The sequence below is a fragment of the Lithobates pipiens genome, unplaced genomic scaffold (assembly GCF_037356315.1).
Source record: "Lithobates pipiens isolate NorthernLeopardFrog02 unplaced genomic scaffold, aLitPip1_a1.2 Scaffold_25, whole genome shotgun sequence".
NCBI lineage: Eukaryota > Metazoa > Chordata > Amphibia > Anura > Ranidae > Lithobates > Lithobates pipiens.
The window spans coordinates 235882546-235900813 of record NW_027507787.1 but is presented as its reverse complement, the minus strand read 5'-3'; the positions used below and the strand labels follow the sequence as shown (position 1 = coordinate 235900813).

The window sequence follows — 18268 nt, the reverse complement described above, 5'->3', positions numbered from 1 at the left end:
GCCAGAGGGAGATCACTTTGACACAGTTGGTAAGAGAGGGATCAAATTGATACAGTTGGACAGAGGGGGATCACTTTGACACAGTTGGCAAGAGAGGGATCAAATTGATACAGTTGGACAGAGGGGGATCACTTTCACACAGTTGGCAAGAGAGGGATCAAATTGATACAGTTGGACAGAGGGGGATCACTTTGACACAGTTGGCGAGAGAGGTATCAAATTAATACAGTTGGGCAGAGAGGGATCACTTTGACACAAATGGACAAATAGGAATGACTTTTATGCAGTTGACCAGAGGGGAAAACTTTGTTGAATTTGGTCAGAGAGGGATCACTTTGATGCAGTTGGCCAGAAACGGGTCAATTTGAAGCAGTTGGTCAGAGAGGGATCACTTTGAGGCACTTGACCAGAGAGGGATAACTTTGAGACAGTTGGCCAGAGAGGGATCACTTTGACACAGTTGGCGGGAGAGGGATCAAATTGATACAGTTGGGCAGAGAGGGATCACTTTGATGCAGTTGGCCAGAGAGGGATCACTTTAACACAGTTGGCGAGAGAGGGATAAAATTGATACAGTTGGGCAGAGAGGGATCACTTTGATGCAATTGGCCAGAGAGGGATCACTTTGAGGCAGTTGGCCAGAGAGGGATCACTTTGAGGCAGTTGGCCAGAGAGGGATCACTTTGAGGCAGCTGGCCAGAGAGGGATCACTTTGAGGCAGCTGGCCAGAGAGGGATCACTTTTAGGCAGTTGGCCAGAGAGGGATCACTTTGAGGCAGTTGGCCAGAGAGGGATCACTTTGAGGCAGCTGGCCAGAGAGGGATCACTTTGAGGCAGTTGGCCAGAGAGGGATCACTTTGAGGCAGTTGGCCAGAGAGGGATCACTTTGAGGCAGCTGGCCAGAGAGGGATCACTTTAAGGGATCCCTCTGAGGTCACTTTGAGGCAGTTGGCCAGAGAGGGATCACTTTGAGGCAGTTGGCCAGAGAGATCACTTTGATGCAGTTGGGCAGATGGGGACCACTTTGACACAAATGGACACAAAGGAATGACTATGATGCAGTTAGCCAGAGGGGTTTGATGAATTTGGTCAGAGAGGAATCACTTTGATACAATTGGACAATGTTCTTCTGTTCTAATACTCCAATGTTTTAATGTTCTAACATCTAAGGTCCAATGTTCAAATGTTCTCTAGTACAGGAGTTGCAATGTTCCGATTTTTCAGTGTGCTGATGTTGCAATGTTCCGAGGTTATAACAGCCAGTCTTTCAATGTTCCAATTTTCTAATGTTGGATGTTTCAGTGTTCTATAGTTGCAATGTTTACATTTTTCAGTGTTCTTTAATGTTGTAACGTCACAGAGTTCTAATATTCTAATGTTTCAGTGTTCTAATATTGTAAGGTTCCAATGGTATAATATTTTAATATTATTATGATATAACAGTGTTTCAATGTTCTAATATTCTAATGTTTCAGTGTTGCGATGTTCCCAGCACTTCCAGCAATGTCTGAGAATAAACTTCTTCCAGTGGAGGGAGGGAGGGGAGAAGCCCCCTCAAAATGTGAGCTCCTGGAGGGGAGATGCTCCTGGCTGGCTGTGTAATCACATGGAGAGGAGATGCTCCTGGCTGGCTGTGTAATCACATGGAGGGGAGATGCTCCTGGCTGGCTGTGTAATCACATGGAGGGGAGAAGCTCCTGGCTGGCTGTGTAATCACATGGAGGGGAGAAGCTCCTGGCTGGCTGTGTAATCACATGGAGGGGAGAAGCTCCTGGCTGGCTGTGTAATCACATGGAGGGGAGAAGCTCCTGGCTGGCTGTGTAATCACATGGAGGGGAGAAGCTCCTGGCTGGCTGTGTAATCACATGGAGGGGAGATGCTCCTGGCTGGCTGTGTAATCACATGGAGGGGAGAAGCTCCTGGCTGGCTGTGTAATCACATGGAGGGGAGATGCTCCTGGCTGGCTGTGTAATCACATGGAGAGGAGATGCTCCTGGCTGGCTGTGTAATCACATGGAGAGGAGATGCTCCTGGCTGGCTGTGTAATCACATGGAGGGGAGAAGCTCCTGGCTGGCTGTGTAATCACATGGAGGGGAGATGCTCCTGGCTGGCTGTGTAATCACATGGAGAGGAGATGCTCCTGGCTGGCTGTGTAATCACATGGAGGGGAGAAGCTCCTGGCTGGCTGTGTAATCACATTGAGGGGAGAAGCTCCTGGCTGGCTGTGTAATCACATGGAGGGGAGAAGCTCCTGGCTGGCTGTGTAATCACATGGAGGGGAGAAGCTCCTGGCTGGCTGTGTAATCACATGGAGGGGAGAAGCTCCTGGCTGGCTGTGTAATCACATGGAGGGGAGAAGAGGCAGTAGACTGACACAGGCAAAGCAAGACAGCCTGGCGTGCAGTGGGATTAGCAGCAGGAGGTGAAGCAGGTTTTCCTGGCTGGGAAATGAATAATATGGGATGTTCTCTCCGCCTCCAGCCATCCCTGGACCCAGTCTGATGGTTGGTGGGGCTGAAGATCGCACAGAAACAAACACCAGCCAAGGATCGCACATCTCCTCCATCTCTACATTGATACATTGTTGCTCCTTCTCTCCTGGATGTGAGGATCGCACATCTCATCCATCTCCATACTGATACATTGTCTCCTCTATCCTGGCTCTGGAGATCGCTTCTATCATCTAGCTCTACACTATCTTGGTTCTTTGCCTCTACCCTGATTCTGGGATCGCACGCCTTCTTCAGCTGTGTATTGATACATTGTTTCCAGTCATTTCCTCTAGCCTGGCTCTGGAGATCGCACGCCTGACCTAGCTCTGCACTGGTACATTGATTGGTGTATCCTGGTCATGGAGATCACACATCTACACTGATACATTGCTTTCTCTATCCCGACTACAAACTAGCTCTATCCTGATACATTGTTTCCTGTATTCTGGCTCTGGAGATCGCACACCTGACCTAGCTCTGCACTGATACATTGATTGGTGTATCCGGGCTCTGGGGATCGCACACCTGCACTAAAACATTGTTTCCAGTATCCTGGATCTGGACTAGGTCTATCCTAATACATTGTTTCAAGTATCCTGGCTCTAAGGATCACTCATCTACACATTGTATCCTGGCTCTGGACTAGCTCTATCCCGATATACTGATTCCTGAATCCTGGTCCTGAAGATCTCACATCTACACTGATACATTGTTTCCTATATCCTGACTCTGGACTAGCTCTATCCTGATACATTGTTTCCTATAGCCTGGCTCTGGACTAGATCTATCCTTATACATTGTTTCCTATATCCTGGCTCTGGACTAGCTCTATCCTGATACATTATTTCCAGTATGCTGGCTCTGGACTAACTTTACCCTAATACGTTGTTTCCAGTATCCTGGCTCTGGGCATCGCACATCTACACTGATACATTATATCCTGGCTCTGGACTAGCTCTATCCCGATCCATTGTTTCCTGGACCCTGGCTCTGGGGATCAGACGCCTCCATTGATCCATTGTTTCCTAGACCCTAGCTCTGGGGATCACACACCTCCATTGATCCATTGTTTCCTGGCTCTGGGGATCCCACACCTCCATAGATCCATTGTTTCCTGGCTCTGTGGATCTCACACCTCCATTGATCCATTGTTTCCTGGCTCTGGGGATCCCACACCTCCATTGATCCATTGTTTCCTGGCTCTGGGGATCCCACACCTCCATTGATCCATTGTTTCTTGGACCCTGGCTCTGGGGATCGCACACCTCCATTGATCCATTGTTTCCTGGCTCTGGGGATCCCACACCTCCATTGATCCATTGTTTCTTGGACCCTGGCTCTGGGGATTGCACACCTCCATTGATCCATTGTTTCTTGGACCCTGGCTCTGGGGATCCCACACCTCCATTGATCCATTGTTTCCTGGCTCTGGGGATCCCACACCTCCATTGATCCATTGTTTCCTGGCTCTGGGGATCCCACACCTCCATTGATCCATTGTTTCCTGGCTCTGGGGATCCCACACCTCCATTGATCCATTGTTTCCTGGCTCTGGGGATCCCACACCTCCATTGATCCATTGTTTCCTGGCTCTGGGGATTCCACACTTCCATTGATCCATTGTTTCTTGGACCCTGGCTCTGGGGATTGCACACCTCCATTGATTCCTGGCTCTGGGGATCCCACACCTCCATTTATACATTGTTTCTTGGACCCTGGCTCTGGGGATCGCACACCTCCATTGATCCATTGTTTCCTGGCTCTGGGGATCGCACACCTCCATTGATCCATTGTTTCCTGGCTCTGGGGATCCCACACCTCCATTGATCCATTGTTTCTTGGACCCTGGCTCTGGGGATTGCACACCTCCATTGATCCATTGTTTCTTGGACCCTGGTTCTGGGGATTGCACACCTCCATTGATCCATTGTTTCCTGGCTCTGGGGATCCCACACCTCCATTGATCCATTGTTTCTTGGACCCTGGCTCTGGGGATCACACACCTCAATTGATCCATTGTTTCCTGGCTCTGGGGATCACACACCTCCATTGATCCATTGTTTCCTGGCTCTGGGGATCCCACACCTCAATTGATCCATTGTTTCTTGGACCCTGGCTCTGGGGATCGCCCACACTCTGGCCCCTGGATCTATCCTCCTCCACCTTTCCCATCTGAAGAAGCTGAGGATCTCTCCAGGGTTGGGAGGACCTTGCCTGATCACAGCTTGGTTTCTCCACCTCACTATGAGAGGGAAGGGCAGGAAAGACAACCTATCCGACTCCAGAGATATGGATGGATCCTACGATCAGCTGACCGGTGAGTCCATGAGATCCCTACAGGATGGTCAATGGAGGCGGCATCCCTCCTAATGTTCCTGGATGGTGGTGGCGGGGTCATGGTTTTGGTTATTGAGCAGCTAAAGGCTTTCTGAAAATATTCATCAGCAGTTTGGAGGTGAGAAACTTAGGCTGACTGTACATACACCATACAATCAGATTGTACGATCTCCTTTAACTCTCAGAATCAGCCCGATTTAATACTGATTGGGTGAATTGTTCAGGTTTGTCCTCATGTTGCTAAAGTTGAGCGATCAGATTGTACCATAAATGACCAAATTGTACCATAAATGATCAGATTGTACCATAAATGACCAAATTGTACCATAAATGATCAGATTGTACCATAAATGATCAGACTGGAAGGGAGGAATCATTTTGTGGTGGAGTATTTGTTGGTTACATACTAAATCTCCAATCAGACTTGTCCAGATGGCCGAGATCTGGAGCTGTGATGGAACCACAGACCCCAGCATGCTGGGACTTGTATTCCCTCTGCACTTGCAGGGACACGGGTTGATCTCAGGCAATGCCGGGGAAGGGTCACCTAGTGCCAAACGGTGTGTCCCCCCCCCCCCCCCAAATGTATCAGCATTATGTGTCAGCTAAAATCCCCCCAAATAAAAATGTGAGCACTAATCTGCACACAAAAATACCCCCTCTTCTAGTGCAAATCCCCCCTCCCAGCGCAAATCCTCTTCCTGTCCAACCCCCCCCCTCCCAGCTCAAATCCTCTCCCTGTCCAACCCCCCAGCTCAAATCCTCTCCCTGTCCAACCCCCCAGCTCAAATCCTTTCCCTTCCTATATCCCCCCTCCCAGCGCAAATCCTCTCCCTGTCCAACCCCCCCTCCCAGCTCAAATCCTCTCCCTTCCTAAATCCCCCTTCCAGCACAAATCCTCTCCCTGTCCAACTCCCCTCCCAACGCAAATCCTCTCCCTGTCCAACCCCCCCTCCCAGCTCAAATCCTCTCCCTGTCCAACTCCCCTCCCAGCGCAAATCCTCTCCCTTCCTAAATCCCCCCTCCCAGCGCAAATCCTCTCCCTGTCCAACTCCCCTCCCAGTGCAAATCCTCTCCCTGTCCAACCCCCCTCCCAGCTCAAACCCTCTCCCTGTCCAACTCCCCTCCCAGTGCAAATCCTCTCCCTGTCCAACCCCCCCCCCCCTCCCATCTCAGATCCTCTCCCTGTCCAACCCCCCCTTCCAGCTCAAATCCTCTCCTTGTCTAACCCCCCCAGCTCAAATCCTCTCCCTTCCTAAATCCCCCTCCCAGCTCAAATCCTCTCCCTCCCCAAATCCCCCCTCGCAGCTCAAATCTTCTCTCTCTGAAATCACCCCTCCACCCATCCTAACTTCAATCCTATCCCTCCGAAAATCCCTCCTCCCAGCTCAAATCTTCTCCTTCCCCAAATCCCCCCCTCCTCCCATCTCAAATCCTTTCCCTCACAAAATCCCTCCTCCCTCCCAGCTCAAATCCTCTCCCACACCAAGACACCCTTTCTATCTCAAATCCTCCCCTCCCCAACCCCCCTCCCAGCACAAATCTTCTCCAAATCGCTGCCCAAATCCCCCACCCTAGCTCATATCCTCTCCCTCCCCAAACCTCCTCCCAACACAAATCTTCTCCCTCTTCAAATCCCTCCTCCCAGCTCAAACCCTTTCCCACTCCAAAACACCCCTGCTAGCACAAACCCTCTCCCTCCCCAAGTCCCCCCCCCTCCCAGCTTAAATCCTCTCCTTCCCCAAATTCCCCCTCTCAGCTCAAATTCTCTCCGCATCAAATCCTCCCTCCCAGCACAAATCCTCTCCTTCCCCAAATACCCCCTCCCAGCTCAAATCCTTTCCCTCCCCAAATCCCCCCTCCCAGCTTGAATCCTCTCCTCCTCCAAATATCCCCCCCCACACAGCAGAAATCTCCTCTCCTAATAGTAATCCCCTACTTCTCAAATTTTCCCTCTGAGCATAAATCCTCCCCCCCCCCCACTGACCCCTTCTCCCTGCACAAATCCCCCCCCCCAATCCTAGTAATTTCTAAATAATCCACTTCTCAAATCCCCCTTCGTAACACAAATCCACTCTCCTAGTAAAAATTCCCTCTCCCCCTCCAAATCATCCGTTCTAGCACAACCCCCCAAATCATCCCTTCTAGCACAACCCCCCAAATCCACACTGAGCCCAGGGCAGCCACCCTTCCTGCCCCCCCCCCCCCCCCTGTTCTTGTTCAGGATTGGTGGTGGGACTTAAATGATAGATCACCAATGCTGCCCCATATGCATTACCAGTGCTGGGGACAAGGTCATCCTGCGCCCAGGGCAGCTGTCCCTCTTGCCCACACCTTGCCCCAGCCCTGTGCATTATATTCTGTGCAATGGTGGCCATACACATAGAAATCTGATCGAAGGATTCTTCCAGATGATGTAATCGATCTATGAGTTATCAAAAAGACACGCAGAGGGGGAGATTTAGCCCTGATTCACACAGAAAGCGGCTTTGAAATCGCACGATTTCAAAGTCGCATGTCAGTGCGACTTCAGGTGCGACTTGAATCACATCTTTGCGACTTCATGCGGAGATGTCTTTGCAAATTGCAACTGAAATCGGCAAAAGCATTGCAGGAACAACTTTATTATTAAATCGATGCGACGCTGCAAAGTTGGCGGTGCACCGATTTGAATCACTCCATTGCCGAGGATAGGGTGCGACTTGTCATGTCACTAAAAATGGTGCGCACAGAATCTGGAGCAGCTGTGGATAATAACAAGCGTTCCACAAGTACTTGATGCAAATGCTCCGATACTTTTTTTTTTTGCGATTTCATTGCCACTTGTATTGACTTCTGTTAAATGAAGTTGCAAGCCGCAATGAAATCGGAGGTCTGAAATCGCACTGATCTGCAGCTTTCAAATTCGCGCTGAAGCAGCGCGATTTCTAGGAACCTTTTTCAAAAACGCGGACACGTGAGTCGCAGCGGTTTTGAGCGGTTCCACTGTCGGCAGTGGGGTGCGACTTGTCATGCAATTTTGAACTGTCAAATCTCATGGCGAATCGTGTGTACCGCAAGGAAAATAAATGCATCAACGGGTAAAATAGGCATCAGTAAATGGTATCGGCGAGAAAAAGTATCAGAGTGGTGATTCAGGGGGATTTGTGTTGGGAGGGGGATGGGGGAAGATGATTTGTGCTAGGAGGGGGGATTTGGGGGGGAGGGGGTCTGTGCTAGAAGAGGTGATATGGTAGAGAGGGAGGGGGATTTGTATGGGAGGAGGAATTGGGGGGGGGGGGCAGCAGGTTGAAAGAGTTGCTCTAGGAGGGGACAGTGGGGGGGCGAGTTAGGCTAGAAGAGGGGTTATGGTAGAGGGGATTTGTGCTAGGAGTAGAGGAGAATTTTTTTGAGAGGGGGGGGTTGTGCTAGTAGGAATGGTTGGGGTGTCTGTATTGGGGGGGGGGGGATTTGTGCTAGTAGGAATGGTTGGGGTGTTTGTATTGGGGGGGGATTTGTGCTAGTAGGAATGGTTGGGGTGTTTGTATTGGGGGGGGGGGGGGATTTGAGCTAGGAGGGGGATTTGGAGTAGAGGGGAATGTATACTTGGAGGGGAAATTTGAGGGGGTGAAGAATGTGTGCTAGGAGGGATTTTTTTTGAGGAGGAGAGCATTTGTGCTGGAGGGATTTGGGGGATGGAGGGAGCAAGTATTTCTGCTGGGAGGGGGAGATTTTTTTTGGGGGGGTGCGTTCATTCTGGGGGGGATATGGGGACAGAGATTTGTGCTGGGAGGAGGTATTTATGCTTTGCAGTAATCATGCAGATGAGTGCCTTACTTTTTTTGGGGTGGGGGTGGGGGTGGATTTGGGGGATGGAGAGAGCAGAGATTTTAGATGGGAGGGGGGATTTTATTTAGGGGGGTACCTTTGTGCTGGGAGGGGGATTTCAGCAGGAGGGGTGGATTTGTACTGGGAGGAGAGGGAATTTATGCTTTGGGGGTAATTATGTAAATAAGTTGCCATTTTTTGGGGGGGGGTGGATTTGGGGGATAGAGGGAGAAGAGATTTTTGCTGGGAGGAGGAATTTTATTTTTGGGGGGTGCCTTTGTGCTGGGAAGGGGATTTCAGTGGGGGGGGGGGGTGGATTTGTACTGTAAGGAGTGGGAATTATGCGTGGCCATTTTTTGGGGGGAGGTGGATTTGGGGGATGAGGGAGGATGGTTGGTCGCACGCAACGACCAATGTGCGCATCCTGATTCGCTAATTAAAGCAGAATTCTTGTGACTGGTGCTCTTTGCTTTTGTGGCTCCATTTTGGCAAAGAAAAATATCAAAAAATTATTTTGTGGTCCCCTGGCTCCTCCCATGGCCCCACCCCTGCGGGGCTGATGAAGATCAATATTTTGCAGAGAGAGGCAGCTGAAAACGAGGAGTTAATCTAATTCCACAGCGAGTGAAAAGGACCAGGAATCCTGAGACTTGTAGTTCCTTTGCAGCCGGAGCACCGCCTCCAACAATAAGAACTCCATACAAATAAGACCATTAATTGCATACTAATTATATTAATAACAATTCCCTTACTGACAGCAGATGAATAGGATGAGCGAAACCAAGAGTTTTTATTTTTCAGTAAAATTTTGACATTGTAGCCAAATGTCTTGAGGAAAGATGAAATTATTATTATTATTTTTATAGTATATTATATTATAATTTATTATTATTAAATTAATTAAATAATAATTTATTATTATTATTATTTTTTTTTATTTTTTTATGTGTGCAAATAGATTTAAAAGATAACAGTATCTTTGTTCAATTGTCTTTAAATAAATTTCCTCCCCCCCCCCCAGAGATCATCCCACAAGGAACACCTTCAGCCTGATCCAGCTGCTTTCCCGTAGGGTTTGGGGCTGTGGCGCCAATAAACTTGGCCTTTTTTATTGGCTTTTGAAGGTTGTAGAAACATCTTTCAACTATCCCGGACCTGTCCTTGCTTCAGAAAATGCCCCCCCCCCCCCACCTAATATTTAACTTATTTATTTATTTTAGTTATGTATTATTTATTTTCTATTTAATCTATTTATTTTACTTATTATTATTTATTTTACTTATTATTATTTACTTTTATTTATTTTATTTATTATTTAACTCATTGTTATCGTTGATTTATTATTTGATTACATTTTTTTTTTTGCTGTACGTTTCTACTTTTTTCTTTGCTTGATTTATTTATTTTACTTATTTTTATTATTGATTCATTATATGATTTTATTTTTGTACTTATTATTTGAGGGTTTTTTTTGGGGGGGGGGGGTTGTTGCTTGATTTATTTACTTTACTTATTTTTTTACATTTATTATTTGATTCTTTTTGTCCTGTACTTGTTATTTGAATTTTTTTTTTTTTACTTGATTGATGCATTTTAGCTATTTTTATTGTTGATTTATTATTTGAGTTTTTTTTTCTTGTACTTGTTATTGGGGGGGGGGGGAGGTTGTACTTATTATTTGAGTTGTTTTTTTTCTTGTACTTATTATTTGACTTATTTTCTTAAATTATTTATTTTTACTTATTTGTATTAGTGATGTGTTTGTTTTTATTATTTTATTTTGTTTATTTGTTTTTTAAGTTACTTATTTATTTATTATTTGATTCATTTATTATTTATTTATTTTATTACTTTTTTTTACCCCCAGAAACAAAAAACAAAGACTGAGAAAAATTAAGGTCCAAAATTCCTCTCGTTAAAGCGGAGTTCCACCCAAAAATGGAACTTCCGCTTTAAGCACTCCTCGCCCCCTTACATGCCACGTTTGGCACGTCATTTTTTTTGGGGGGGGGGGGCAGGGGGCTTCGTTAGGAGGGGGACTTCCTGTCCCACTTCCTCCTTCCGCCCAGGGACCGCCAAGGCGACTCCTCCTTTTCGCCTTTGGTGGCCCCTCCCTCGAAGTGATCTCCCTGGACACGCGCCAGGTCCCAGGAGATCGCCTGTCCACCCTGGGAGCGCAACGCCGCCCGTGAAGCCGAAAGCTGTCACGGCCAGGTGCCCAGAGTGGCAATGGAGGCGCCGGCGGAGAGGAGGGGGAGAGGAGAGACGCTCCGTTCTGCCGCATCGATGGACCGTGGAGCAGGTAAGTGTCTGTTTATTAAAAGTCAGCAACTACACTTTTTGTAGCTGCTGACTTTTAATAAACATGAAAAGCCTGGAACTCCCATTTAACTACACAAAAAAGTGGAAAGAGTTAAGGCAGCCTATTGAAATGAATCGCACCCAGGTGTGTTGAAATTTGAAAGTGAAATTTATTTTGTAACGCAACTACCTACCTCGTATTGCCATGCGTTGCGGCATGCTGCAATGCAGGTGTGTGTTGTGACAAGGAGCGCACTGATTTAAGTGCAGAGAGCAGAGTTAACGGGAGATGAGCTGATCATTGCGCTGCTTCTCATTTCGCTGTCCAGTCACAAGCTTAAGGGTTAGTCTGGGATGATATGGGCTCAGAGAAAGTGGTTTGAATGACGCTGACGTTTAGACTGCGAAGTGGAGGAAAAAAATGATGTTCACATGTTGGCGTCAGGAAGACTGAAAATTGTATCAAATGCTGAAAATTGTATTGAATACTTATACCCTAATTTTCCCTTCCTGGCACCAATCCATGGCAGCATATTATAAAGTATGGCAGCATATTATTATGTATGTATGTTTGTATACTGCCATGTTGGCACCAGGAAAATTGCATCATATGCTTACCATAATATTAGTTTCTTAATGCCAATTAATGCCAGCATGTTGTAGCATGTTGATATGTTGGCATCAGGAAAATGGAAAATTGTATCAAACACTTACCGTAATATTACTTAGTTGGCGCCGATCCATGCCAACATGTGGTAGTATGCCAATCCATGGCAGCGTGTGGTAGTTTGCCAATCCATGCCAGCATGTGGTAGTATGCCAATCCATGGCAGCTTGTGGTAGTATGAAAATCCATGGCAGCGTGTGGTAGCATGGGAATCTATGGCAGTGTGTTGTAGTATGCCAGTCTGTGTCAGTGTGTGGTAGTATGCCAATCTGTGGTAGTATGCCAATCCTTGGCAGAGTGTGGTAGTATGCCAATCCGTGGCAGGGTGTGGTAGTATGCCAATATGTGGCAGCATGTGATAGTATGCCAATCCATGGCAGTGTGTGGTAGTATGCCAATCAGTGGCAGCGTGTGGTAGAATGCCAATCTGTGGCAGCATGTGGTAGTATGCTAATCCATGGCAGAGTCTGGTAGCATGCCAATCCATGGCAGCGTGTGGTAGTATGCCAATCCAAGGCATCGTACTACTAAATGTCTACTGCCATGCTGAGTCTGGAAAACTAGAAATTGTATCAAATACTTACCGTCATTTTCCTTTCCTGGCACCAATCCACGAAAGCAAGTGGTAGCATGCTGGCATGTTGGTGCCACGAAAATTGTATCAAATATTTACTGCAATATTCCTTTCCTGGTGCCAATCCATGGCAGCCTGTGGTAGTATGGCAATCTATGGCAGCGTGTGATAGTATGGTAATCATTGGCAGCATGTGGTAGTATGCTAATCCATGGCAGCGTATGGTAGCACGGGAATCCATGGTAGTGTGTGGTAGTATGGCAATCCATGGCAGTGTGTGGTAGTATGCTGATCCATGACAGTGTACTACTACATGTATACTGCCATGCTGAGCCTGCAAAACTAGAAATTGTATCAAATACTTACTGCAATTTTCCTTTCCTGGTGCCAATTCATGGAAGCAAGTGGTAGTATGTTGACATGTTGGCACTAGGATATTGGAAAATTACATCAAACGCTTACCGTAATTTTCCCTTTATGCTACCACATGTATGCTGCCATGCTGGTGCCAGGAAAATGGAGGATTGTATCAAATATATTCCTTTCCTGGCATCAATCCATGGCAGAATGTGGTAAAATGGTGCCACATTGTATGCTGCCATGCTGGCGCCTGGAAAGGTAGAAATTATATCAAATACTTACCATAATTTTCCCTTCCTGGTGCTAATCCTTGGCAGCACACTACCACATATATGTTGCCAGGTCGGTGCCAGGAAATTTGAAAATTGAATCAAATACTAGACATTTGTTTCATTCTGAATTAGTTTTTTAATGAATTTCGACAGATTCATTCATTCGGAAACATCTGAATTTACGAAAACCCATTTAAAAAAACATTTCAGAATAAATAAATAAATTTAAATATTCGATAATTCGTAAATTAAAAAATTCATAAATTTGTAAATTTGAAAATTCGTATATTCAAAAATTCATAAAGTCGAACAATCGTTAGTTCAAAAATTCATAATTTTAACATTTGTAAATTCGAAATTCAAAAATCCGAAAATCTGAAATAACTATTAAATTATAGGTATTGGAATTCTCTTTAAAATTTGGCTGTTAGTGAATGTGACGAATACGAATTCATCTAAAGTTACGAATTATCCAAAATACCGAATGCCGCATCTAAATGAATGGAATGTAACAAATTAATAATAATAAATAACAATAATAATAATAATAAAACTTTTTTTATTATTATTATTTACTATTAGTTTGTTCCGTTTCATTTGTTTAGATGCACCATTCGTTATTTTGGATAATTTGTAACTTCGGATAAATTTGTATTCGACACAATCACTAACAGCCAAATTTGAAATACCTTTAATTTAATAATTAGTTATTATTAGTTAGTTAATTTAGAATTTTCAGATTTTCGTTCTTTCGATGTTTTGGATTTTCTTTCTTATTTTCGAATTTACGAATTTACATATTTCCTAATTCACGATTTTCGATCATAAAGAATGACCGGAAAAACGAATACCTTAGTTCGTTATTATTTCGGATTTTCGTTCTTTGGAAACTTCGGCTTTTCCTTCCTATTTTCAGATTTTTTTTCTAATTTTTGGATTTACAAACTTTTGAATTTACGAATTTACAAATTGCAATCTTAACGAATGACCGGAACAACAAATACCTTAGTTAGTCATTATTTAGAATTTTTCGGATTTTCGGATTTTCCTTCTTATTTTTTGATTTTTTAGATTTTTCCGATTTTCAAATTTATGAATTTACAAATTTACGAATTACGATCTTAACGAATGACCAGAAAAAACAAATACCTTAGTTAGTTATTATTTAGAATTTTCATATTTTCGTTCTTTGGAATTTTTGTATTTTATTTCTTATTTTAGAATTTTTTAGAATTTCCGGATTTTCGAATTTATGAATTGACAAATTTACAAATTTGCAAATTTGCGACTGACCGGAAAAATGAATACCTTAGTTATTATTTTGAATTTTCGGATTTTCATTCTTTGGAATTTTCCTTCTTATTTTCGGATTTTTTTCAAATTTTCAGATTTTCGAATTTACGAATTGCGATCATAAGGAATGACCAACAAAAAAACAAAAAAAAAACGAATGAAGCGAAAACAAACTTTTTTGGCAGTGCACATGTCTATCAAATACCTAACGTCACTTTTCTTACCTGGTGCCAATCCATGGAAGCATGCAGTAGTATGCTGCCATGTTGGCTCCAGAAAACTGAGAATGAAGAAACCCATAGCGGATGGTAACCCCTCGTGCCCTCATTTTGCTGCATGAGAAATCTGGATTGCATGAGATTCGTTGCAGATGAGTTGGACACAAGGGGGTTAATCAAGCAAGGGGGGAAAAAAACCTCTAAACCTTGGTGGCCCTCCAGCTATTGTAGAACTACATTTCCCATCAGGCATTGCAAGGTCGGCAGTTACAATTACTCCCAATGGCATGATGGGACTTGTAGTTCTGCAACAGCTGGAGGGCCCCAGGTTGCCTACCCCCGCTCTATACGAAAGCAATAGAAAACCTGGGGGGGACTACAAGGCCCAGCAAGCTGTGTAGCAGCACAGCTGCCGGAGAGCCGTGTGCGGAGTAACCCCCCTCCCACACCGCTGCCCTGATGCCGGCTTTGTTTGCAGAGCGGGTGTTGGGCGCAGGTGTGGATTTGCATACACCTACACTTTGCATTTTACTGCTGGATTACACCGGTGCCGTCATCGCAGCTTAAAGGGGAACGAATGTGTCTTGACAGAGAGCAGAGTAATTACAAAAAAAAAAGAATTTCAAATTTTTTTTTTTTTACTTGCTTTCTGTACCATATTTACAATACATGTCAGGATCTGAAGGGGACCTTGCTAGTGGCTAACCGTATATCTGACGGGGCATTCGGCATCAATTCCGAGATAAAGCAGCGAGAGGACACAGGGGGAGATTTACCGAAACCGGAGTACTCGGAACCCGAAGCATGGCAGCCAGGATGGGCGGCTGCCCTGGGCGAAGCTGTTTATTTTTAGGGATGGGGCACCCTGATCCTAACGGGGGGGGGGGGCAGGAGGGGCGGCTGCCCTGGGAGCAAAGGTTTATTGCAGGGATGGGGCGCCCTGATCCTAATGGAAGGGGGGGCAGGAGGGGTGGCTGCCCTGGGAGCAAAGGTTTATTGCAGGGATGGGAGTGCCCTGATCCTAAGGGAAGGGGGGCAGGAGGAGCGGCTGCCCAGGGAGAAACGGTTTATTGCAGGAATGGGGGTGCCCTGATCCTAAAGGGAAGGGGGCAGGAGGGGCGGCTGCCCTAGGAGCAAAGGTTTATTGCAGGGATGGGGGTGCCCTGATCCTAAGGGAGGGGGGGCAGGAGGGGCGGCTGCCCTGAGAGCAACAGTTTATTGCAGGGATGGGGGCGCCCTGATCCTAAGGGAAGGGGGGGTGCAGTTTGGCATCTTTGCCCTGGGCACTGGATGGCCTTGTCTTAGCACTGATGGCAGCCAATCAGCTTCCAGTTTCAGCGCGTTTCATTGGCTTCTATGCAGCAGATTTGGCACTCTCCAGTTTTAGTGAATCCTCCCCATTCAACGTTTCCAGTGAGATTCTTGTAACAGAGGTCTTTATATAGACCCCTTTCCCGCTCAGCCCCCCCCCCCCCCCCCCGGGGTCCCTTTAACTACATCTGCACACCCATGGGTGGGAGGGGCTGCCTGATCATGTGACCAACTAGGATTGGCTGCCCCAGTGGTCACATGATCAGTTGGCTCCAGTCAGCTCCTGATCATTACTAGGGACCGGGAGCTGTCTTTGACCGTTTTCGCCGCGTAATCTCATGATCTGATCAATCGAAATACTATCAATATTCATGAACAAATCTGCCTATCAATGCAAAACAATTAATTATAATTATATTATTATAATATTATATAATTATTATATATTATTATAATTATATAATTATAATATTCCGCCCTGGCCAATCAACTCGGTTTGATCAAATTGAATTAAGAAAAGAGTCTTAATCGATCAAAAGGGAAGTTATGGTTATTTGATTGTTTGCAGATATGAACCTTCTGTTAATAAAATCAAATGACATTGATCAGATAATAAAATTAGAGAATATCAATCGGATAATAAAATCAGAAAACATTGATCAGATAATAAAAATCAGATAATATCAATGAGATAATAAAATCAGATAATATTGATCAGATAATAAAATCAGATAATATTGATTTGATAATAAAAGCAGATAATATCGATCAGATATTAAAATCAGATACCGCTGATCGGATAATAGAATCAGATAATATTGATCGGAAAATAAAATCAGATAATATTGATCAGGTAATAAAATCAGATAATATCGATGAGATATTAAAATCAGATATCGCTGATCGGATAATAGAATCAGATAATATTGATCAAATAATAAAATCAGATAACACTGATCAGATATTAAAATCAGATATTGGTGATCAGATAATAAAATCAGATAATAATATCACATTTAATGGATAATAAAATGAGTTAACATTAATCGGATAATAAAATCTGAAACCATTGATCAGATAATAAAATCCGATAACACTGATTGGATAATAAAATCAGATAATATTGATTGGATATAAAAAACAGATAAGGTTGATTATATAATAAAATAAGATAATATTGATCGGATAATAAAATCTGTTAAAATTGATCAGATAATAAAATCAGATACATTGATAAGATAATAAAATCAGATACATTGATAAGATAATAAAATCAGATAACGCTAATCAGATATTAAAATCATATAATACTGATCTCAGTGTTATCTTATTTTATTATCTATTAAATGTTATCTGATTTAATTATACTATTGATATTATCTGATTTTATTATCCAAACAGTATTATATGATTTTAATATCTGATCAATATTATCTGATTGTATTATCTGATCAGTATTATATGATTTTAATATCTGATTAGCGTTATGTGATTTTATTATCCGATCGATATTATCTGATTTTATTATATAATGAACCTTATCTGTTTTTTATATCCAATCAATATTATCTGATTTTTATTATATAATGAACCTTATCTGTTTTTTTTAATCCAATAAATATTAAATGATTTTATTATCCAATCAGCGTTATCTGATTTTATTATCTGATCAATTTGATCAGATAATAAAATCAGATAATATTCATCGGATAATAAAATCAGATAATATCAATAGTATAATAAAATAAGATAAAATTTCATGGATAATAAAATAAGATAACAATGATAGGATAATAAATTCATTTAATTTTGAATGGATAATAAAATCAGATAATATTGATAGGATAATAAAATCTGAAAACATTGATCAGATAATAAAATCAGATAACACTGATTGGATAATAAAATCATTTAATATTGATTGGATAAAAAAATCAGATAATATTGATCGGATAAAAAAAATCAGATAAGGTTGATCAGGTTGATCTAGATTGTAAGCTCTAACGAGCAGGGCCCTCTGATCCCTCCTGTATTGATTTGTATTGTAAGTGTACTGTCTGCCCTCATATTGTAAAGCGCTGCGCAAACTGTTGGCGCTATATAAATCCTGAATAATAATAATAATAATAATAATAATAATAAAGTCGCAGTGTCTATGGCCACCAGTACATGGACGATACGTGCCGCCACACTGTACTGGTAATGATCCCATCCTTTTTAATAATGGGATAAATAGCTTCCATATATCTCTCCAGGTTCCTCCAGGAGAGGAATCTATACCTGAAGATTATTTCTGGATAAAGGATGTTCCTGGGCAATATAGACAATAAATTGTAATATGTTCAGAACTGATTGTTCCAAACATCATGAATGCGGTGTATGTCCTTCAGATGTCACCCAATTACAGGAAATGATGGAGAGCCCCGAAATACACAACCTATAGTCCTGCTACATCCCGCTGTCACCCCTGTACAGAGCAATCAATAACTGGGGATGGAAATGCCAGCAACCTCTTCTTTTTTTTTTTTTTTTTCTTTATTTATTATTAGTTTTTTTTATATTATGCTATTTATTTTATTTGGTTGGGCCCTAGACCCCATTGTGCATGAGATGGCTAGTGATTGGGGCCTTTGAA

At 43.5% G+C, this 18268-nt stretch overlaps 1 protein-coding gene across 1 annotated transcript in view; it reads left to right on the top strand.

Annotated features, from left to right (window-relative positions):
• The first annotated feature begins 2218 nt into the window (after positions 1 to 2218).
• KCNIP2 (potassium voltage-gated channel interacting protein 2) overlaps positions 2219 to 18268 on the top strand; it is a 564205-nt gene continuing 548155 nt past the window's right edge. Inside the window, exon 1 of the mRNA XM_077455685.1 lies at positions 2219 to 4810. Within this exon, the coding sequence (XP_077311811.1) occupies positions 4738 to 4810 (73 nt within the window). The 5' untranslated portion in view covers positions 2219 to 4737. The remainder of the gene's footprint in view (positions 4811 to 18268) is intronic.